Genomic DNA, 23,739 nt, shown 5'->3' with positions numbered 1-23,739 from the left:
CCTGCTGTCCTCGCAACTCTGAGAGCTTCTCCCCGGATCTGACCGCCTGGATGCTGGTGCATGTGCTGAGTGCTCTGGACACCTGTGCGCACACCGCCCAGCTGGGGGTCCCGAGGGCCTCCTGTGCCCTGGACCACTCACCGCACGTACACACATACATGCACACACACACGTGGGGCGCTGCACGCCGAGGGCCCTTGCTGTGACACACCCACACCCATCCACCCACACACACACACCCACACACACACCCACACCCATCCACCCACCCACACACACCCACACACACCCATCCACCCCCCCCCACACACACACCCACCCACACCCCCACACACACACCCACACCCATCCACCCACACACACACACACACACACACACGCACACACCCACGCACACACCCACACGCACACACACACCCACCCACACAAACCCACACCCACCCACACCCACACACCCACACACACACACACACACCCACACCCACACATCTACCAACACACACACACACACACCCCCCCCACACACACCCACCCACCCACACCCATCCACCCACACACACACACCCACACATGCACACACCCACACCCACACACCCACACCTACCCACACACACCCACACACCCCCACACACACACACACCGACCCACACACACCCACCCCCACACACCCACCCACACCCACACCCACACACCTACCAACACACACACACACCCCCCACACACACCCACCCACACCTATCAACACACACACACACACACCCACACCCCCCCACACCCACCCACCCACACCCACACATACACACACACACCCTGCACCTGGGGCTGCCTCTGTGGGCCTCATGCCTGCTGGCTCCTTTGGTGGCTCTGCCGTTGGAGCTGCTGGTGGCCTTGCTCCCAGCCGAACCCTGACCTTCTTTGGGTGTGTGTGCGTGGCTCGCTAGTTGCCCACATCCTGCTGGGTCCTGCCTGCCGGCCGCGCCGCATGTGGAGTCAGCCCCCTCTCTCCCCACTTTGTCTGCCTCTGGGGCCTCGGCTCCGCCCTGCCCTCTCCATGGCCTTCCTCTTGCTGTGCACAGGCAGCCCTGGAGAGTTTTCAGCTTTTGAGGATTCCCTGAGGAGCTGTGGTGGCCCCGAGCCACGTGGTCGTCCTCGGGTGGCTCTGCGGCTGCCCCAGGGGTGTGGAGAGGGCCTCTGAGCTCTGCAGCTGGCCTGCAGCCCCATCCTTCCCGATGGACACACGGCCGCCTGCCTGTTACCCGGTGGCCCAGGGCGCGCGGCCACTGCCCTGGAGTGGCTGGTGGTGGGCCCATGCCCTGGTTGGCGGAGGAGCATAGCACCCTGCTGGGTCCCCACGGTGGGACGGAGGCTCTGGGGAGCGTGTGTCGGCCGGATCTGCTCTGTGCTCCTTGGAGCCCGGGGCAGGGATGCGCTGAGGATTCTGAGCAGCTGGGGACGGTCACTGACAGTGACCTGTTTGCTGCCGCGTGACCACCAGGCATCTGAGCTGTGTCCACCTGCAGGCCTCGGCGGGCGCCTGGTGCTGCCTGGGGAACGCTCCTGGGCAGTCGTCACAAATCAAGCTCTGCCTTGTCCCACCATCCCAGCGAGCGTCTGGACCATGTTACTGCCCAGAGGGATCACGCATTTCAGGGCTGTTCTTGGTGGGAACTCGGGTCCAGCCACAGGAGCACCGTTTCCGCCCTCTGAGCTGACCTGCCAGGCAGGCCTGGGTGCAAAGCCACCGCTCCAGATGCATCTCAGAGCAGGGCTCCGACAGGGCCAGCGTCCTTCCCAGGTGGGCTGCCCCGCCCTGCCCTCCTGCCTCCCAGCGGTGTCGCGCGGCGGCTGGAGCTGCAGGGGGAGGACGTGGAGGGCAGGGTGCAGACGAAGGGCTGGCCCCCCACCGCCAGGAGAAGGGCACAGCGGCTCCTGCAGCCTCACAGCACCGTGGCGCCCTTCACCGCTCCTTGAAGACAGGCCTCCCTGCGCGGGGTGCTTTGATGACGAAGGCGTCACAGAGGCCCGCGCAGCCCCGCCTGCAGAGCGGGCTCTCGTGCTCAGGCCTTACCTTCTCCTGCAGACACCGGCTCGGAAAGGCATTAATGGATGGACTTGCCGGCTGGCCACTCCTCTGAGAACTGAGGGCCTCGCTTTGAGCTCCCAGGGGTGCACGAAAATGCCACTGACCTCAGGGTTCAGCGTGAGCACAGAGCCAGAAGTTTAATTTTTTATGAGTTTTCTCCTCTGCTTTAGCAGAAAGGCCATGATGGAACGAGAGAAGGTTCCCGTGGAGAGGAGGGGCTGTGTGATCGGACTCCTGTGTCCCGCCCAGAGGCGCTGGCGGGCCGTGCGTCGGGCTGCAGGAGGCCCGCTCTGCCAAGGCCGCTCTCTGCACCCCCCCAGGTGCTCTGGGAGCGGGGTGCAGCCTGTGGGCAGGCAGGCCAGGCTGATCTGGGGCATTACGGGGTGAGATCTTGGAAACATCAGGAAAGCACGCTCCTGGGGGTGGGGCGAACGGGGTGCCCGTTCGTTCAGCCCTTGTCCCCCGAGGCCCAGCTGTTCACAGTCCCTCCTCTCCTGCCCGTGGGGGCGTCCCCACCCTGTGAGGTCAGTCCTGTGGGCACACCTCTTCCCGGAGCAGCTGCTTCCCCCAGGAGTTGCAGAAGCCAGGGCCGCTCCTCCTCCGTCCCCTGCCCAGCGTCTCTGCTGCCTTGCTCTGGGAGGTGGTCTTGGCCCCGTTCGCTCTCTGCTGCCGCCTCCCTGCAGCCCTACTCGGCTGCTCTTCATCCTCTTTGTCTCTGCCCTCTGACCCCTGCAGGCCCTCGCGCACACCCGGTGGCTTCGGACCCCCTGGTGCTGCCCTCCATCAGCGGGTGTGCTGTCGTGTAGCCTGAAGCTGCCCTCGCTTCTGCTCTCGCTCCTGGGGTGGCTGCGTGCTCGCTTCCTGTCTGCCTCTGCCCCGTGGCTCCTGCACCACCGCCCTCCTCTCCAGCCTCCTCTCCAGCTCTGCTCTGCCAGGCGGTGCAGGAGGCGCTGGGGGGAGGGAGCCACATGCCTTGGGCGGGCCTCCTGCCCTCTGAAGAGGGGCCCCCTGCTCCCCCTCGTGCTTGGGGTGCAGGGCAGCACAACTCTGCCTCCCACCCCACCCCCACTGCCCTCGGCCTGCTCGGACAAGGGAACTTGAGCTCCTCTGTTTAAATCTCGAGGCAGAGCCATGATCCAAGCGCTCTGAACATCCCCACCTGAAGTCGGTGATTCCAGAGTCGATTTCACAGTCCTTGATCATTCAGTCGGCCTTTGAATAGTTCCAAATTGAACTGGAACTCAAAATAGCCTGTTAACAAGGCTGTTCCAAATATTTGTACACTTGTTTTTTAATATCATTTTATGCTTTTGGTTACTCTTCATCTTGAGGTGGCTGGTGCCGTCGGCCAGGTGTGCAGCGGGGTGGGGGCCTCAGTCTCGGGGTGAGGCTTTCTGAGGGGGCTGTCCGGGGTCAGCCGGGGCAGGGTGGGACCCTCGGGGGACAGCGTCCCGGCTCCGGCGGGCGCTGAGCCCCGTTCAGGTAGCCCAGACCAGGAGCTCTCGTACAGCGCCTCTAGATGCGCGTTTTACGTTTACTCACCGATTGGCTGTTTAAAGGATTGCAGTGAATTCTAATAAAACCCATATACTGACTCAGGTGTGAAATAGGAAAAGTTGGCATGGTGGAGACCACCCCCAAAGAAAGCCGCCTGCCACCCCTGTGGATTAAGGTGTTCTTGAAAATCGTATAGTCGAGGCAAAAAAGCAATTGGACAGCCGAGAACGATGCAAGACACAGGTGTCCTCTGTAGGCCTGGGCTCCAGCTGTTAATGCTTTCAGAGTCATGTAGGTGTAGTCACTGGGCATCAGCCCAGGTAAACGTTTTAAGTCGCAGCTTATGACGTAATCCTGATAAAACCTCGAAAGGAAACAACAGGGGCTTCTCTGGTGGTTCAGTGGTGACTCCATGCCTGTGGTGCGAAGGCTGTGGGTTTGATCCCTGGTCGGGGAAGTTGCCCCCCACGCCCGCGCCCCCCCACCCCGCCCCCACCATGCCGCATAGCATGGCTAAAAAAAAAACCAGTTTTGGAAAGCGGTTTTCTCTACTTGGAGTGGCGTGAGCTTTGTGTCCGCCCGGTGCTCCTGCCCCGCCCTATGCCCCTGGGGCTGGTGCCTCCCTGCCCCGTGGTGGCGTGCCTCCCGGGAGCTCCCCTGGTAGCTGTCCCCTCACAGAGCACGGGGGTGTCTGTGTGTGGGCACCTCTGATGTAGGTGGGACGGGACAGGGCTCTGAAAGTCCGAGTGGGAACAGGCCAGGGTGGAGGACGGTCCCGCAGGCTGTGAAGGACGGGGGCATTTTGAGGGGCGTGCTGGGCTTCGGGCCTGCGGCCGCCCACCCTGATCTGTGGTTGGGGGCAGCTCAAGGCCCCCAGGTCCGCCGCGCTGGAGCTCTGCATTATCCGGGGGTGGAAGGGGATCCTGCGGGCCTGTGGGAAGTGCTCCAGGCTGGCCTGGCTCTTTCAGAGGTGCCTCAGCCCGCAGCCGGCGATCTTCCCCGCTGCGCGTGACGTGTTCTGGGGTCACTCTGGGCCCCGTTTGAATCCTGAGTCTCCTGAAAGGCTCCAAGTAGCTGTTCAGAAGTGGGGGGCGGGCTGGGCGTGTGTGCAGCTCTGTCTCGGGGCTGAGTGATGCGTGGGCGCTGGGCCTGACCCCTCTGCCCTTCTGCCCCTGCAGTGCCCGGGAGCTGGAGAAGGCCCGACTGCAGCTCCAGGACGAGGTCCGCCAGCTCGGTGGCCAGCTGCTGGAGGAGAGGAAGCGGCGCGAGACGCACGAGGCCCTGGCGCGGCGGCTGCAGAAGAGAGTCCTGCTGCTGACGAAGGTACGAGCGGCCCCCAAGGCCCCGCGTCCACAGCCCCAGGCCAGCGGCTCCCGAGGCCCCGCGTCTACCCGCCCAGGCCAGCGGCTCGGGGCCCCCCGCGTCCTCAGCCCCAGGCCAACGGCCCCCGGCCGGCCCCCGCATCCACCCTTCCAGGCCAGCGGCCCCCGGCCGGCCCCTGCGTCCACACTCAGTCGTCTCTCCAGGCCTCCTCTGGCCTGGTCTCGGCCACGCGGTGCATTCTCAGCCCCCAGCAGTGTGTCTTGCTGCTGGAGTGGGTAGCCGCCCACGGAGCCGCCTGGGCGCCGCGGCTCAGGCGGGCCAGCTCCCGGCCCCTAGGAGGCGCCTTGCGTGCGGCCGCCCTGTCTTGGCCCTGCCTCTCCAGGAGGCTGTGAGACGCTGACCCGGAAGCCCCGCTGCTCCTCTCCTCCTCCTGAGGGCCTCGCCTGCTGACCGGGGGCTGGCCATCGGCCACGAGCCGCTGGCTCCTCACGCGGGTCAGCCTCCCTCCGTCCCCGGGCAGGCCCAGCCTCTCCTTCCTTCAGAGTCCAGTGAGCAGAGGCTGGCATGCACTGTGGGCCGGGGTCTCCAACTGTGCTGAGCCCGGGGCTTCTGAAGTCTGCCTCGATAAGCAGAGCTTGCTAGAGCGTGAATTAAGGTTTTTGTGTGAGAGAGCGTAATTTAAGACATTGCCGTGGATGCTGAAATTTCAGAAGACGAGGCAGGAAAAAGCCAGAATCTGTCCTGAGATGCTCTCGTTGGGGGTGGGTAGGAGCGTCCAGCTGCTGGCAGGCTGATGCTGAGGGGCTGGGCGGGCCCCCCCCGGAAGGTGGCAGTTCTCCTGGGACGCACCAGGAGCTGGTACTACGTGTGACAACCGTGTGTTCTTGACGGTTTGATAAACACCCGGGACCTCCTGGTCGAGTCAGCTGGAGGAAGCCTGCTGTCTCACAGCCTGTGCCCTGTGGGTGTGCCCTGCTGTGAGTGTCGGGCGCAGCCTGTCCCACCAGCGACCTAGCAGGTGCCCCTCAGGGGAGACCCTCAGCCGCTGCCTCCGGAGCGAAGCGGGCCAGCCCCCCGGCCAGGGCGGCCACACTCAGTCACACGGCTGGCTCCCTAGGCCCCTCCCCTCCGTCTCCTGTGTCTCTTCTGTGTCCTGGTGTCAGCGCTGTGGGACATGCCCATGATACAGGCATGTGGTTGGCCCTACGGAGGCTACGGTCCCGGGGACAGACGGGCAGGGCTGACACCCCCTTGTGCCCGCAAACGTGACAGATGCAGAGCTTGTCTTGGCTCCAGAGGAGTTTTGAAGGTGCTGAGGGTGGAGCTAAGCCCCAGGACTTTGACGTTGGTGGAAGGAGTGTGGAGAACCGGGCCTCCTGGGCGGGGAGCCCAAGCTTGGACAGCAGGAAGCCGCCACGGTTCCAGACAAGACAATGGAAAGAACAGGGCAACTGAGGCCCACCAGACATCGCTGACCCACACCCAGCCCGAGGGTGCAGGCCGTGCGAGGGCCTGGAGGGGAGGCAGGCGGAGCTCAGGGCCAGGGCTCCGCCGGGGCCACCGATGCCAGGACCCGAAATCTGGGCCGGAGGCTGTGTGTGGTCCCTGATGCGCGAAATGCGGAGCTCCCCCCTGGTGACGAGTGGGAGACCGTCCTGTGACTGAAGGAGCACTGCTCTCTCACTGGATCTCTGTCCTCAGCCAGAGGTCTAGGCCGGATGACCCTGGCCCGCTCCGAGTGCTCCGCGGTGCTCCACACGGAAGTCACTCAGCCGGCCTGGTGGTTGTCACCGGGATGGTGCGCGCGGGGGCGCTGGGAAGACTCCAGAAAGACAGGATGGAGGTTCCTGAAGGTTCAGAAATGGAACCACCGTGCGACTCAGCGGTCCCAGCTCTGGGCGTTTGTCCACAGGAGACAGAAGCAGCGTCTCACAGAGACCTCCGCACCCCTCGTATGTCGCAGCGCTGTTCCTGATGCCCGGAGGACCCCTCAAGGGACGGACACTCCTCAGCCGTCAGAAAGGAGATCCTGCCGTCTGCCACAGTGTGGCTGCACCTGCAGTCGTTACGCTGACGAGAAGACTCAGACAGAGATGGTCTTCCTGGGGGTGGGGTCTAAGGAAGCTGAGCTTATAAAAGAAGCCGGGTTGGAGGCTGCCGAGACAGGGGTCGGGTGGGAGGGATGGGGGAGAGACGGTCTTCCTGGGGGTGGGGTCTAAGAAAGCTGAGCTTATAAAAGAAGCCGGGTTGGAGGCTGCCGAGGCAGGGGTCGGGTGGGAGGGATGGGGGAAAGTGGTCAGGAGGACAGATAAATGGTGGTGGGGGGTGGACACAGGGCGAGGCCCGCCCCCTGCCTGTCCGCCCCCCGGGGCTCTGGGCTGCCCGTGCCGCAGGGCAGAAGGCGTGTGCCTCCCGGGTGGGCGGCCCTCCGGCCTCAGCTGCCTGTGGCCCCGGAGGAGCCCCTTCAGGCTTTGGGAGGAGTCCCCCTGTGGGCCTGCGCGGGCCCTCCTAGGGTGTTAAGGGCCGGTCCACTTCCTCGAGGTGCTCGGAGGTTCCAGCTCATCCTCGGAGTCACAGCCTGTGAGGCTGTCTGGGAGGGTGCAGCCCCTGACCGTCCGCAGGGGACACAGCCTGGCTGCTTGGAGAGCCCACAGCTGTCCCCGCACAGGGCCCATCAGCCCCGCCCGTGTCGTCCACCCCTGGTGCCCACGATGCCCCATGAGTGAGCGTCCCGGGACTGGATCGGCGGCCTGGAGGCCTTCCATCAGGGCTGCCTCGGCTGCGGGCGTGGACCCCCACTCGGGGCACGGGGCCAGGGGGCACCTGCTTGGCAGGGCTGCATGTCCACTGGTGCCTCTACACTCGTGTGCTCCTGCTTGGCTTCCATCTCGGGCATTTCTGCCCTTGAGAGTCACTGCTCCTGGCTCCCAGGGCAGGAAATTTCCACTCTTCTCTCCCCGGCTCAGCAGGTTGGAAGGCAGCAGTGCGTTCTGGCCTAATTCAGCCCGGCCTGGCCCGCTGCGCTCACGGGCGTAGCTCTGAGAGGCGTATTGATTGCCTGGCACTGACGGATGGCTTACACCGCCAGTCACTCGGAGGCGTGTTTGTGAGGGGTCGATACGGTCGCCCGCGCGGCCCAGGTCCAGCACACAGGATCCATTCTGCCAGCCGCGTGATTAAGCCGTTCGTCAGGCCAGTCTGCGGAGGGCGGCCAGCCTGCCACCTCCGGCTCAGTGCCGGGTGCGTCGCCCCCGCCCGCGTGGCCCCGTGGGTTCACACACGGCTCCCTCGTGGTCTGCGAGCTTCCTCCTCGGGGCACCTCCAGCGTGGCAGCTGTCTGGCCTTGAGGTGTGGGTTGCTTATGTTTCTCTGTCATTCTTGGGGAGGCGCCCCCACCCTCTGGGGGCTCCCAGCCCGGCCCTGGGCGGGTGTGGGAGTGCACTGTCCCGCCCTCCGCTGGGCACTGGGCCAAGCCCTCCAAGGGGCGCCCGCTCCCGCGAGCCGTCGAGGGGGCTGCTTCTATGCTTGACATTTCGGAGTACAGTGCTTGGAGGGTGCGATTTTATTTTGAGACCTTATTAAGCTTCTCCAGTCTAAGGGTTTAATTGTTACTGATAGCTAAGAGTGTAATTACCTTGGTGAAATACCGTGACTATTTTAAGCAATTGAAAACTGGCTTCCAGAACTGGGTGAACACAAACCATTTTCCTATTTGAAATGCGCTATTTCCAGCGTGCCCCTAATACTCCACAATATGGCTACAGAACCCTATTTATAGACTTTAAGCAGTGAAAGCTAACTTTTCTCATGAAATGTTAAAAAATGAAAGTAAACTCCCCCCTTCTCCCCACCCCCGGCTCCCTGGGGGCGCGGCCTTTGGAGGGGGACAGCGGTCACTGCAGGCTGGCTCTCTCGGCGTGGTCTGGGGTGATGACGTCCACCTCGTGGGTCCTCACCCTTGCTGCTTGAGAAACAGACGACAGAAGGCGAGGCAGGAAGTGCTGGGCCCCCCAGGAGAGGCCGGGGCTCCTCTCGCCTCGTGTGCAGATGAAGTTGTGCTGGAGGAGGCTCGGGAGCAAGGTGGGCGCCCTTCCTGGGCTGGGGGAGCCGTGTCACTAGGGGGTCCCTGAGGACGGGACGCCCCCTTCGCCCAGGGGTCCATGCTGTGCCCAGGGGGCTCTGTCCAGCCTCCTGGTCCTTTTCCGACCGAGGGGCTCGGCTTGGGTATCGGCGTTGGTATAAGGTTATTTATCTTGTGTAAATGCAGCTCTTTCTGTTCCTCATATTCACTTGGTGTCTTAGAGAAGAGCGGGCGTTACGTAGGAACCGTGTAAGGCGGGGCTTGTCTAGCTGCTGCCGCGGGTCAGCAGTCAGCGGCTCTGCAGAGGGAGGTTCAGGCTTGGGCAGGGGCCGGGCGCGACCCCGCGGTCCCCAGAGCCTGCTGGTGCTCGCCCGCGACGCGAGAGTAGCCTGCTGGCAGGAGTCTGCACTCCATCCTGATTTCAGGCAGCCCAGCCCCGCGGGCGAGGGCACAGCTCCGGCTCCGTGCTCAAGTCCAGCGCACAGTTCCAGGCTCCGTGCACTGCGCAGTCTGGGCGCGTGTGTGTGTGTGTGTGTGTGTGTGTGTGTGTGTGTGTGTGAGATCAGAAGGAGGGAGACCGTGGGGATTTCCAGGTTTTTCTGAGTTTCCTGGAGGTGATCCGGGCAGGTGGTCCTAACAGCTGTGTCCCTGGCGGGGGCAGGCCGAGGGCTGGCCTCTTCTCTGTGGACGCCCTGCCAGTGACTGGAGAGCTCTGGCCCAGCCACTCTGGTTGAGTCACGCTGAGTACAGAGGCACCACCTTGTTTGTGAGACCCTGCAGCCTAGGGAGGTAGGCACATCGGTGTCCCATCGGTGAAGGGCCTGCTCCTGTCTTGCCTGCCGTGTTCTGAGGTTTTCGACGGTTGTGTCTGCGGTGAGTCGAGGGGGATCTTTGGTGGGAGACGTGTGGCAGGCCCCTCTCCTGGGCCTGCTGACTCCCAAGTGAGCAGGACCATCTGGTGATGAGCAGGCGGCGGCGTCTTCCTGGGCCACCTGCTTCCGTCTCGTCACCTCGACGTTGGTGCTTTGTGGGGGGTGATGGACTGATCTTTGCCTATCAGAGCCATGGAGACATGCCCCTGCTTCAGTGTTCTAACCTCTTACACGTGGATGTGATGTGCAACACGGCTTGATTTTGGGTGTGAGCGAAGCAGGCTGCTGCTGCTGCTGCTGCTAAGTCACTTTAGTCATGTCCGACTCTTTGCAGCCCCACGGACTGCAGCCCACCAGGCTCCCCCGTCCCTGGGATTCTCCAGGCAAGAACACTGGAGTGGGTTGCCATTTCCTTCTCCAATGCATGAAAGTGAAAACTGAAAGGGAAGTCGCTCAGTCATGTCCAACTCTTCATGACCCCGTGGACTACAGCCCACCAGGCTCCTCCGCCCGTGGGATTTTCCAGGCAAGAGGACTGGGCGAAGCAGGCAACAAGACGGTTTTCCCCGTTGCGAGTGTCGTTACTCCAGCACCGTTTCTGGAACGACCCTTCGTCCCCCGTGTGCGGTCTGGTTGCCTGAGTTGCCGGCCTGTGGCGGCCGACGGGCGGCTGAGCTTCTGCAGCTGGTCCCACCTGTCCTCTGCCAGCGCCACCGTCTTCACTGCGGCGACTCGGTGGGGCTCTGATACCTGGCGGTAAGCTCCAGAGGGATTACCGCTCTTGTCTCCGGCTCATCCTGGTCCTTCGCTCGTCCTTATACGTTTCGGAGTCGCTTTGTCAGTTTACACACACAGAGTCTGCTGGGGAATGGTTGGGATTACAGCAAATTTACAAAGAGTTTGTACATCAGTTTGGGGATAGGCGGCCCCTTAGCATCATTTCATCTTCTCAACCAGAGCGTTGGCCGTCCGTCCCTTATTTGGGTCTTCCTCACGCTCTCGGTGGTGTTTGCCAGTTTCTAGGGTGGCGGTCTCGTTCCCTGTTAGGTACCCTCCCCGGCACGGGTTTCCTGTACGGCAATGCTGCCTCTCAGGGTGGTCCTCCGCCGTGTGCGGCCCCCCGGGCCCCCAGGTGGGAGCAGCCCCCCAGGAAGCCGCCCCCTCTGCACCGTCCTCGCGCCTGCGCGTCCTCGCGCCCGACCCAGCGCTGCAGCCTCGGGAGCAGGGCGGGACGCGGGGCTCCCGGCGCCCGGGTCTCCGTCGGGTCTCAGGCAGCCCCGGTAGCTCACCGGCACAGGCCGCCCGTGCGCCGTCTGTCTTTGTAGACAGTCTTTGTTGGATTATGGAAGTCCCCATCGAGCGGTCATTTTCTAAGCGCTTTTATCACCAGTGCCTACCCCGTGAATTTTGATGTGGGTTATTTTTATTTTCCTATTCAAAATATTTTCTCACATCCTCTCTCGATTTGTAAAGGCCGACCTTCAGGCGAGGTTTGCACATTCCAAGCTCACAGCGTAGCAGATGGGAAGGCTGGAAGGGGATTGAAAGGGCCCAGGCTCGCTCACTCTGCCCTTTGCTGAAGCGCAGGTTCTTGGGGGCGGCTGCCGTGAGCTGGGTGGGCAGGCTCAGCGCTGGGGTCTCCCTCGGGTTGGGGTAGAGCAGGCAGGCAAAGCTCGAAGGAGCCAGGGCGCAGCGCCCAGGAGAGGAGACGTGCTGGAGCCTGCGGGTGGGTCCGTTTCACAACCGTTAGAGAGAACACAGTGTAGACCCCCAGGAAGTCGTGACAACAGGGGAGAGGCGCCGTCACCAGCTTCCCGGGGCTGCGGGGCGGTGACATCACAGATGGATCCAGTGCAGCGGCAGGCCCAGGACTGATGTTCACGCAGTGTGTGCTTGTGTGAGTGTGTGCATGTGTGTGTGCGAGTGAGCACGTGCGTGTAGGTGAGAGTGTGTGTGATGCTGTTGTCCTCACAGAAGCCCTCCTCAGGACTCGCCGCCACCATGAAGGCCTCCTTAGGCTGCAGCTTAGCCCCCGGCCTTCCATCCCCAGCCCTAATCTAGGCTCCACCTCTGGGAATTTGGCATTCCCAGGACACTGTGTAACAGCAGTCGTCGAGTCTGTGCCGTAAACTGCGGATGATCGACATGGCGTAGCTTTATCTTTTAGAGTGGCTTAGGTTTTCAAAGTGAGGTAGGCAAGAGAGTTCCCGTGTCTTCCGCCGCCCGAGGCAGCCCTCCTGATGGCTCCGTGCGCTGTGAGCGGCCCACGGTCCAGCTGGGAAGCTCTGCGCTCCGTGAGCTGAGGCCCGCAGCCCACGCCCGGGTCGCCCTGTGCCAGGCCCAGTGGCTCTGGCCGGAGCTCGCTGCTGGTGCGCCCACCGCAGGGCGCCGCTCTCTGCTGCCTCGTCCCTGGACCCCAGCACTCCCGCTGTCTCCGTCGTTGCGGTTTCCCTGGAGGCCGTGCAGCTGGAGTCTCACAGTGTCACCTCTCAGACTGGCCTCAGTCAGTGGTGAGCGTTCAGGAGCCTCGGTATCCTCTCTTGGCTTGATAGCTCCCTTCTTTTTATCACTGAGTAAAATCCATTCTCTGGATGGATCTGCTTGTTTACCCCTCACTTACTGGACGTCTCGCTTGCGTTTCTGAAGGCTTTCGTGTGGGCCTGAGTTTTCACCGTCAGTACCGGAGCCGTGTGGAGAGTGTTTAGCTGTGAGTGCGTTTGGTCCCAGCGCATCCTGCAGGCATGGTGGGCCCCTGCCGCGTGTGGCTTTCATGCATCGTGTCTTCTCCCCTTTCGAGGGAGCCCTGGAGGCAGGGGTGTTTCCGTGTTGCTATTGAGGGCCCTGAGACTCGGGGCAGGCAGGCGGCGTTGTGGCCGGGAGCAGTGGGCTCTGCTCTGGTCCCCGCCTGGCCCTTGGCAGTGGCCGCTGGCACCTTCAGCATCTCAGGTTCTGTTTCCATCACGCCTGCGCGCGGAGCCAGCGGGGCCTGGGCTGCGGCGCTCAGGGGCCCCCTTCCACTTTCCCGTGAATGGTAAGGGGCCAGCGAGGACTCGGGGGCTGTGTGGTGTGAGCAGGCCTGATAAGCACCGCCCGGCCCTCTCGGCATCTGCGGGGCCCTCAGCAGCAGCTGCCCTGTTGCCTGCACGCCCCCGAGGCGGGGACCTGCCCTGCAGCTGCCCCAACTGGCCGGGCCTGAGCACTGCCTGTGGCTACCGCCCTTGGCTCACGCCGAGGCCTCCCGCCTGGGAGAAGAGCTGAGCACGTCTGTTTCTCGTGCCAAAGAGCAGAAAGGCCACCAGCCGCTTCTGATCACCCGTCTCCATGCTTCTCTCACACCCGTCCTCGGCCTTGACAAGCTTCCTAATCTTATTAGAAGGGTTTCTCTCCTGTGCCTCCTCTTCTAATGCTGGGAATTCTTGGTTTGGGGAGCACAGGAGGAAATACTTAAGAAGCTCAGAACCTGCTCCGTCTTCTGAGAAGCAGAATCCTCTTTGTGTGTCTCTGGCGTGCTCTTTGCCGCCCACCGAGGCTTGGATCAGGGGTGCCATGCCCCTTCCCCGCTTCTACCTCAGGAAACTGCAGTCTGAGTGGGGCCGGGATGCTGGCGGGATGGAGGTGGTGGCTTGGGTTGGTGGCTCTGGCAGGGCAGGGCTCCTCTGGACCCCGTCCCCTGCCCTCTGCCCATGACCCTGTCCCCAGTTAGGGGGGGGGTCCCGGGACTGGGGCATGGCTGTCCTGCCTGGGCGTCTGAATGCCGCTCTGCTCCCCGACAACAGTCTGCACCTGGGGCTGGCCTTCCCCTGAGGCCCCCTGGGCCTGGCTGCCCGAGGACCGGGTCACGCTGTCCGCCCAGGAAGGGCGCGGTACAGCGGAGCTCGCCTGCTTCACGTTCAGGCTCAGGTTCAGTCTCTGCTCTCTTCCGAGTGCCGCCCCCTGAATGCTCTTCCCGGCCCCCAGACGAGCCCCCCGGAGGGCCATGAGCGCCAGCCGGCCCCAGCTGAGCAGGACCCTCTCGGCTCCAGAATTTAATTTCACGTGTTAAGATATTGTCCTTTCAGGCTACCTTTCCAGGCTGACGTTTCTAGTATATCCATTTAAGTAAGAAGTCCACCTCTTTTGTTATGGGAAAATGCCATTTGCAGAGTTATTAGAAAGCCAATCTTGTCGGCAGTATTATTGCATTATCCCACCGAGGGGGCAGCCGGACTGGGTCGTGGCAGGAAAAAACTCCAAAGAGAAAAGCAATTTTAGGAAATATAATGAAATCAAAACAAAATGCCTTTCATCTCTCTCCAGTTTGAAGATGTTTATTAAGATAGATTTGTGGTCGCGTGGGAGAGGGGTGCTCTGGGTGGGCGGGGGGCCTCTGTGGCCTCCCTTTGAGAGCCCCGTCCTGCAGGCCGCGGGCCATCCGGCTCCATGTCCCTGTGCTGAGGGAGCACGGCTCCCCGCCCCACCGTGCCGACCCAGGTGCCCGGGGCTCCGCAAGCCGCAGGCTCTGCAGCAGGCATGGTCCCCGGGGGACCGCACCCTGGGCTCGCCTGGCCTCCGGAGGCAGCCCTGGCGGGTGTGACCCGGAGCCCTGCTGGACGCTCCATGGACACTCCCAGCCCAGCGCAGCACCTGCCCCCAGCCTGCTCCCTGGGGAAGGGCGAGCGGCTCGGTTTGCAGGAGTGCCGGCCTGTGACCCCGTGCCGTGAGGAGGATGCACGGCTGAGCCAGGATGGCCTTAGGTGGGACTCCGGTCACACTTGGCTTTGGTCGCAGGCCCCGCCCCCATCTGTTTGTGGGACTAGGAGGGCTTTGCAGTCCTGGCCGCTGCTCCTGTCTGGCCAGCAGTGCCGCACGGGCGAGGGGCTGGGAAGATGCCCTCCTGCCGCCCCCGTGCCCACCTCTGTCCCTCCCGAGAGGGCAGGGCCTCTGCCCTCGGGTGCCCCAGCAGTGGGCACACAGCGCACACGTGGGACCTGGCTGGCGCCCAGAATCTCGGCTCAGCGTTAAGTCCCTCATGTGACAGACGAGGAGGCCACTCGACCGGAGCCCCAGGGGACGAGGGGCAGCGTTGCGGCCGGCCGTGGCCTCCTCCCACTTCTCACTGTGCAAGGGGGGCTCTCTGTCGCCTCCCACACCCCCCAGGCAGCCCCCACACCCCTCCGGGCTGCCATTGTGCAGGGAGTGGGACCGCCTAAGTGCGTCCAGTGAGATCTGCTGTGACTTAAAAGCCCCGGTGCTAATTGCTCCCCCAACAGTGAAGGTGAGCAGAGCAGCTCCCGGCAGACGGGGTGGGGGGGGTGGGGAGGGTGGGGCGGGGGAGGGTGAGCGTGGCCGGGCAGGTGTCCCGGGGCTGGAGGCCAGAGCCCCGAGAATGTCAGTGCATGGGTGGTGTCCCTCTGACTGTGTGAGCCCTGCCCCTCCCCGCGCCCCTCGCCCGTCCTCCCCGGGGCTCCTCCCACGGCCCCTCCTGGCTGGCTCACAGCCTTGCTACAGCCGTCACGGTCTGTGCACCAAGCCCATGTTAAAAACACCTGTGTGACCCATAACGATGCCGCGTTCAATAATCAAGTGTGAGTACGTTCATTTTTAAATTAAAAATAAAGTGACGTGAAAACTAGCACGAGTAGAATTCCCACGGTCTCCCCCTCCCTGAGTTGCACTGCGCGCCCCTGGGTCCCGGCCCCTGTGGTCACGCTGGAGGGTGCTCCGGCTGGGGGAGGTGCCTGGTCGCGGGCGTCTCCGCTTCTGCTTGGACATCTCACGCAGCGGAGCCAGAGGCGTCGGCGGTCCACACTCCTGTCCCCTGGGCCAGGCCCTCGCTGAGCTCGGCGCCCGTGGGGCACGGGGCTTGGCCTGTGGCTCCGCTCACACGGCGTGCAGGGCCAGTCAGGCAGGAACCAGAGTGCTCCGCAGCCCGGCCTCGCTCCTCGGTGCCTCTGTGCCGCCTGCGAGGCTCCGGTTCCCCGAGGACTCCCGTCCTTTGAGGGTCCTGAAGACAGTTTCCAGCACTGAGTTTTCTGCGGAGCCCCGCACACTCACTCACCGCGTCCCTGTGCCCGTCTGCCTGTTCACGGCTCTGGGAGATCCCGCGGGACGGGGGTACCCCACGGGCGGGACCTGTAGAGGTGAGCTTGCAAGTGCTGGACGGGCCCTGTTACTCCGGTCTTGCTGTTTGTTCCTGGGTCTTGGTGTGGACCTTGTGTTTCTAACCTACTGTGATAAAATCTGCTGTCAGTTTATTGAGCCTCTGGCTCTTTCTTAAACGTGACCCCGAGCGTGGCGCCTCTGTCTCCATTTCCTCACCGGCCAGAAGGCCGTGTTCTTCGCTCTGCCTCCCCGGCGCCCCCAGCTCAGGCCCTCGGCGGGGGGCGTCTCCAGGGCAGGGCTCTGGCTGCGAGGGGGGCCGCCTGCCACGCGGCCTGGGTGCCCTCCCGGCCAGGAGGGTCTGCAGGCCTGGGAGGACACGGCTGTCCTGTGTATACTTCAGATCTCCCTTGTTGTGGAGACCTGTTCTCCTTTTAATTCAATTTCGAAGAAATCCAAATCTTTGAATAACCTTCATCCTGAAAGGAAAGGAAGTTGGCTGCAGGTGAAAATTGATGGTCATGCTCAAAGACATGGTTCCCTGCCAGGCAGCCTCTCGAGGCTGCTGCTAAAAATAGCCACGTGCCTCGCCGGGGGCGTTTGACTTGTCGCCAGGCCGCTCCGGGTGATTATCGCAGGCGCTGCAGGTGCCCGCAGCGCCCTCAGCCGTTCCAGCCCGGGCATGTTCGCCCTCGGCTTGCGGAGGCCTGACGGCTCCTTCCCTGCCCGCTCTGGGTCATCCGGGTTCTGCTGCCAGGCTGTGAATGCGGAGGGACCACATACCGCCTTCCCCCCGTGAGGCTCCCGGGGTCCTCTGTCTGGGCCTGGGCCCTCCCGTCACTGTCATCGGCTCCCGGCTCCTCGCCCCTCTGGGCTGCCCCCGTCAGGCAAGGTGCCGGTCCCGGCTCTCTCTGGGCTCACCCCGGCGTGGGCCTGGCCGCGCGGCTCACCGAGAGCTATAGCAGGGCAGGAGGCGGCGGTCCCGCAGGGTGTCCAGGGAGAGGGTGTGCCTGGTCCTGACGGGGCCCCGCTGCACCCGGTCCGGCCTGTGCTGGGCTCTGTGGCAGCCCTTCTGCAGCAGGCCCCGACTGCTGCCGTGGAAGCCTGCTTTTCCTCACCAGACTCTTGAGGGGCTTGGAGACCCAGCAGCTGCGCCTGCAGTGGGCACTGCCCTATGCGCCTGGGCGGGGAGGCTTCGCTCCACGCTCTGTTCTGGGGAAGAGGAGCCTGGGACTGCGGCTCAGAAGACAGCTGGAACCTGAGCTCTGTCCTTCTGGTACCCTCTGCTTCTCACAGCAGGACCCCCTACCTTTAACCTTCTCTTCCTCTCCAGGAGGCCGAGGCGGGGGGCCTGCCCCAGAGACTGATTATGGGAGCCAGTGCTTTGAAAGTATGTTTTACCTGTAAACCAACATTCACAAAAGCGTGGCAGTGAGTTCACCAGATGCTGACAGTGGGTTCTGCTATCGTGACATTGGGTTCCTGAGAACTACCCGGCTGCCAGTTACCCACACCACTCCAGCACCTCACTGGTGACGCAGTGCAAGGGCGGGAAGAACCTGGGGATGACGGTAGCGCAGTTCCACACGTGACCAGTGATTGAGAAACGGACAAAGACCACAGTGAACGCAGCACGTGGCCTAGACGCGACCCGCGAGGGCGGGGGTGCGTGTGGGTGGGGTTCCCACACCGCTCGGCCGGCTTCTTACCCGGGGTCTGCGCCCTGCAGGCCAGCCCCTGCCGGCTCGTCCGCAGTGCCGGCTCGTCCGCACCTTCGGGCCTCACCCCGGGCTGGGAGGCGGGCGTCTGTCCCCGCGTCGCGTTTGTCTTCCTGGGAACGTCTGTCCTCGCCTGGTGCAGGACCTGGGGCGAGCAGGCGTTTAGTGCCTGCTAGATCATCTTGTTACCTAGTTTTCATTAACTTTTATCGTCTAAGAATCATCTTTCAAAGTCGTGGAAACTCTACGAGCTAGAATTTGCAGGTTCCTTCTTTGTGGAAGAGGAGTCTTAGCTGGGGAAAGTTGAGGAGTTGCAGTGAGGGGGGGGTAGGTCGTGTCCAGGCAGGTGTGTCTGGCTCCGCACAGAGCCCCCGCCCCCACCCTTAGGTCATAGCCCCCTCGTGTCTGGGAGGGTGGGCCTCTGAGCATGTGGGTTCTTGCACATGTGAGTCTGTGCGTGTGTGCAGGCGTGTATGTGTGCGTGTGACTGCACGTGTGAGTCTGTGTGTTTTCATTCTGGAAAGCTGGTTGAGTGCAGTTAGGCTGCTTTTCCCACGAGACCCCCTGGAACATGAGGCCAGCCTGGCCATTGTGATGGTACTGGACAGCAGTAAGACGGACTCTGCGTTTACAGACCCGGGGTGTGCTCAGCCCAGAGGTATTAAATACCATCCATCATCAAATGAAAAACAGTCAGATGCAGGGAGCATGGTTTGGAGTCTGTATTCTTTTGGTTAATTTCGCCCATAAAGACCCAAACTGCCGCCCATGAAATGCCGTGGAGGGGAGGAAGAGCTTCCCGAGCACAGCCACCCACAGCAGGCTTGCGGGGTTCCTCCTGCAGAGTTCCTCGTCACCGTGGTGGACGGTGTGTTCGTGGTGTGAACACAGCGTTACGCACTCTACGTAGGCTCCTGTGGCTGTGGCCAGGGTGGGCGCGTCTTTGGGTCCCTTTCCGGAGCTCTGGTGTGTGCTCTGCTGGAGGTCATTTCCAGCTTTGCACGGGGTCTGGAGAATGGGGGGCCAGGGACTCGAGGAGGGGTTGGCAGCAGGCTGCCTGCCCAGGAGGGTGGGGTATGGTGAGAGAAGCGCTGCAGCTCCTCTGGGGTTGGGGACCCTCTTGCCAGTGTCCCTCAGCGTGGCTGAGGCTCAGTGTCCCCACCTGTGAAGGGGGTGCCTGAGGGCGAGGGCCTGGGAATCACAGCGAGCAGCAGGCCTGGCTGGAGGGGAGCCTGCCCGCTCCCAGCCCCTCCCTGTGCTGCAGGGGGTGGGTTGGGGCGCCAGAGGATGAACGCTTACTGCTCCGCGTCCATCTCATGCTCCCCACGCTGGGAGCCTGAGGCCCGGGGCAGGCCTGGGGCCACCCGGTGTCACCAGGAACTGGCCTCCGCGAGGCGTCTGCTGGGACGGAGCCGGTCCGTGGAGGGATCCGCCGGACCCCGTCCGGCCGTGCCCCCAGCCTGCTCCTCCCATCTGCACCGGGCGTGTCTCGGGGCTTCCTTGCAGCAGACGGGGCCTGTCCCTCCCCGGTGCAGGCCAGGGGACGAGCTCTGTGTCTGGACGGCTCTGCCGGGAGCAGGGACTGTGCAGGGGTGGCCGCGTTGCCTTGTGGCCGCTGCTCCTGGCCACGCTGCTGGTGACGATGTGCACAGGCGCCGTCGGAGGCCTGGGTTCGAGTTTGGACTCTGCCAGCCGTGGGGCCAGGGCAGACGCTCCCCTTGAGAGGTACAGCTCAGCATCCGTGCCACCCCAGCCTGGCTTTCTTTGCCCCTTGTGGTGGGCACAGGCCATGCTCTTCACACGATGGAGGTGTTTGCAGGCCTCCCTTCTGTGCATCTTCCCAGTTTCCTGGAGCAGTGAGCTTCGTGCCTGCTTCCCCCACCTCCACCCCCGCCTCGCTCGAGGGAGCTCGGTGAGCTAGAGCAGCGGGGTGGAGGCCTGACCCACCCAACCCCCCACCCCGCGGTCTGCACTGCTGCCCCGCCCTCCCGGCTCTGTGAGGGGTAGCCCGGGCTGCGTGCCCGTCTCTTCTGGGCCTGTCTTGGGTTTTGAAAGCACCGTCCCAGTGTGTCTGTGGCCCAGCCGCCTCCTTCCAACACAGGCCCCGGTGGCTTCCCAGGCATCTCGCCCCTGTGGGGCCAACCCTGAGTGCCTGTGGGGTTGGAGGCGGAGCGTGTCTGTGTGCTCCTGGTTGGTCCTACTGGCTGCTGCCAAGTGCGTCCGGTCATGGCCTTACCGGGTCTGCAGCCCACCGGCGCCGTAGGAGAACACGGACGGGTGGCAGGGGCCTCCTCAGCATGCTGCCCAGGCTGTGGTCCCTGCCCTGTGGGCGGTGCGCAGATCGTGTCCCCTCAGACCTGTGCCCCGCGGGTGACCACCCCCGCCTCCCCGGCTGGCAGGGCCCCGTGTACCGGCCCAGGATTCCATCCGGGCACCACCTCCAGACTCTGTGACAGGCGTGGCATGGCCATTTCTGGGCCGAGTACCCAGATGTCCCTCCCCAAATGGGCCTCTCTGAACACCCTCTCCGTGCGGGGCTGCGGGGATGGGGCTCCGGGCCGTGGTGAGGGCCTTCTGAGGAGGGCTGCCAGGGCAGATCGCTGCCTGGATTTTCCGAGGATTAAAGTTAATTAAAGAGCTCTTCCTGCTTTCATTTCCTTGAATCTGCCAGCTATTTACATGCTAATGCAGGCCGTGCCAGAGGGAGGAGAGAGGCGTCAGCTCCAGGCTATTATCCTTCGAGTGAGCCAGCCCTAGTTTTTGTATTTATGTTGTGTCCCCATGGGTTGTGAGAGGTGTGCGGATTCAGACACTTTTGAAAGTCAGTGACTTGGTCTTTTCTTAAAAATTATTTTCTTAACTGTCTTTTGGCTGACTCGAGCTTTCTTCATTAAGGCTACATCTTACATGTATAGTTGAATACACTGTGCATGGTAATACCTTTACATAAGCGATTTTATAAATAAAAAGAATTTTATAAATAAAAAGAATGCGGAAAGTAGGGACTAGAGTTTGTTAAGTCCAGCGCTGTCTCCGCTGGGAGCCTGACTTGGTGGTGGTGGTAGCTTTCAGCTCAGGGGTCAGCTGCTGCTGTGTCCGCTGGCTGGTGAGTCCACCGACTGGAGGGAGAGCAGGCGGACTGCAGAGAGTGGGGCGTGCGGAGAGTGAGTGTGAGGCGCGTTTACCCGCGCTGGATGGGAGGTGTGTGGGGCGGGCACCCCTTTCTCTGGGCAGTAGAGATGACCGCCAGCCACGTTGCCAGGGTCCCCTCTGACCCGGGTGCGTGCCCTCTGACCTCTGGGTGTGGTGGTCTTGCTGGCACAGAACTGGATGCCTGTGGGGAGCTTTGGTGGCGGGGGGCCGGCAGAGTGGGCCCCTGGGCCGTTGTCTCCCTCGGCCTCCCCCACCCTGGGGGCCACGTTGGTGATGGTGTTCTGCACCTTAGAAGTAATACCCTTATGTTGGGAGGCCTGCACTCCTCTGGCAGAGAGGGTTCTATGATCCGATCTCAACGCTCCCAGCGCCGCCTCGTCCAGTTTAATCCTGCAGGTGTGACTGTCACCTGTGAGCCAGGAGCCGAGCCAGACACCTGCTGCCGCTGAATCGCTCCCGCTGGTGTCTGCCGCAGCGCCCGGCACCCCGAGGTGCTGGCTGTGTGGTCGTTGGCTGTGTGGACGATTCTGTTTCCAGGAAGATGGAAAAGACACGCTTCTCCCCATTTCTTTTTTCTTTTTCTTTTTTTATTGAAGGATAATTGCTTTACAGAATTTTGTTTTCTGTCAAACCTCAACGTGAATCAGCCATAGGTGTACATGTATCCCCTCCCTTTTGAACCTCCCTCCCATCTCCCTCCCCATCCGGCCCCTCTAGGTTGACACAGCCCATGTTTGAGTTTCCTGAGCCACACAGCAAATTCCCTCTGGCTATCTATTTTAAGTACGGTGATGTAAGTTTCCATGTTACTCTCTCCATACGTCTTACCCTCTCCTCCCCTCTCCCCAGTCCATAGTCTGCTCTCTGTGTCTGTTTCTCCATTGCTGCCCTGAAAATAAGTTCTTCACCATTTTTTTAGATTCGGTATGTATGTGTTAGAATACAATATTCATCTTTATATCTCTGATGCACTTCACTCTGTATGATAGGCTCTAGGTTCATCCACCTCATCAGAACTGACTCAGATGCCTTCCTTTTTATGGCTGAGTAATATTGCATTGTGTGTATGTATCACAGCTTCTTTATCCATTCATCTGTCGATGGACATCTAGGTTGCTTCCACGTTCTAGCTATTGTAAACAGTGCTGCAGTGAACATCGGGGCACGTGTGTCTTTCTATTTTGGTTTTCTCAGGGTATATGCCTAGGAGTGGGATTGCTGGGTCATACGGTGGTTTTATTCCTAGTTTTTTAAGGAACCTCCATACCATCTTCCATAGTGGCTGAATCAATTTACATTCCCACCAACAGGGCAAGAGGATTCCCTTTCCTCCACACCCTCTTCAGCATTTATTGTTTGCAGACTTTTCGATGAGGGCCTTTCTGACCGGTGTGAGGTGATATGTCGTAATTTTTATTTGCATTTCTCTAATAATGAGCGATGTTGAGCATCTTTTCATGTGTCTGTTAGCCGTCTGTATGTCTTCTTTGGAGAAATGCCTGTTTAGGTCTTTTTCCTACTTCTTGGTTGGGTTTGTTTTCCTGGCATTGAGTTGTATGAGCTGCTTGTATATTTTGGAAATTAATCCTTTGTCAGTTGTTTCTTTTGCTGTTATTTTCTCCCATTCTGAGGGCTGTCTTTTCACCTTGCTTATCGTTTCCTTTGCTGTGCAGAAGCTTTTAAGTTTAACCAGCTCCCACTTGTTTCGTTTTGCTTTTGTTTCCATTACTCTAGGAGTTGGGTCGTAGAGGATCTTGCTTTGGTTTATGTCATCGAGTGTTCTGCCTATGTTTTCCTCTAAGAGTTTTATAGTTTCTGGTCTTTCTTTTAGGTCTTTAATCCATGTTGAGTTTATCTTTGTATATGGTGATACAAAATCAGTACACAGAAATCTCTTCCGTTTCTATATACTAACAATGAAAAATCAGAAAGAGAAATTAAGGAATCAGTCCCATTCACCGTTGCAAGAAAAAGCATAAATAGGAATAAACTTGCCTAAGGAGACAAAAGAACTGTACACAGAAAATTATAAGACACTAATGAAAGAAATCGAAGGTGACGTAAACAGATGGAGGGATAGTGCATGTTCCTGGGTAGGAAGAATCAGTACTGTGAAAATGACTATGCTACCAAACACAGTCTGCAGATTCAGTGTTATCCCTATCAAATTACCAATGCCTTTTGTCACAGAACTAGAACAAAAAATTTCACAAGTCATATGGAAACACAAAAGACCCCGAATAGCCAAAGCAGTCTTGAGAAAGAAAAATGGAGCTGGAGGAATCAAGCTTCCTGACTTTGGATTATACTACAAAGCTACAGTCATCAAGACAGTATGGTACTGGCTCAAAAACAGAAATATAGACCGATGGAACAAGGTAGAAAGCCCAGAGATAAACCCGTGCACGTATGGGCACCTTCTTTTTGACAAAGGAGGCAGGAACATACAATGGGGCAAAGACAGCCTCTTCCATACACGGTGCTGGGAAACTGGACGGCTGCACGTGAGAGAGTGAGATTAGACCACTTCCCAACACCACACACGACGGCAAACTCAGACCCTGGATGTCGCGTATGAGATGAGAAGGGCGGAGGCCCAGCCTCGGGGCTTGCAGAGCAGCTTGTGATGTGCACTGCCGGCTCAGTTTCAGGTCAGCTGCCGGATCGGCCAGAGGGTGGGACAAGCCCGCTGCCCCTACCCAGCCACAGCACCGGGCAGGCAGCGGCCAGGCAGACCTGACGTCTTCTGTGATAACTGGGAACCCAGGAACTGCAGTTAAAGTGACAGATGAGCCTGTGGTAGGGAGGAGGGAATACAGGGAGACATCAGCCAGCAGGGAGATGGAGATGCAGCGGCAGAAACGGGCCCGTGTGCGATAGGGAAGCCCTGGAAGAGAGAGTTCAGGGCCCCCGGGGAGAGCGTGAGCCTCCTGC

At 61.2% G+C, this 23,739-nt stretch overlaps 1 protein-coding gene across 6 annotated transcripts in view; it reads left to right on the top strand.

Annotated features, from left to right (window-relative positions):
• The window catches only part of MAD1L1 (mitotic arrest deficient 1 like 1), a 286,697-nt gene that overhangs the window by 101,777 nt on the left and 161,181 nt on the right, over positions 1 to 23,739 (top strand). For all 6 annotated transcript variants that reach the window (XM_086376992.1, XM_086376989.1, XM_086376994.1 and 3 more), the window contains one exon: positions 4,759 to 4,903. In XM_086376992.1, coding sequence (XP_086233118.1) covers positions 4,759 to 4,903 — 145 coding nt within the window. The remainder of the gene's footprint in view (positions 1 to 4,758; positions 4,904 to 23,739) is intronic.

The sequence above is a fragment of the Bos grunniens genome, chromosome 25 (assembly GCF_055505025.1).
Source record: "Bos grunniens cultivar Pamir isolate PY7600 chromosome 25, Bosgru_T2T1.0, whole genome shotgun sequence".
NCBI lineage: Eukaryota > Metazoa > Chordata > Mammalia > Artiodactyla > Bovidae > Bos > Bos grunniens.
The sequence above is the reverse complement of the archived record's forward strand: the minus strand, read 5'-3'. Positions and strand labels throughout refer to the sequence as shown.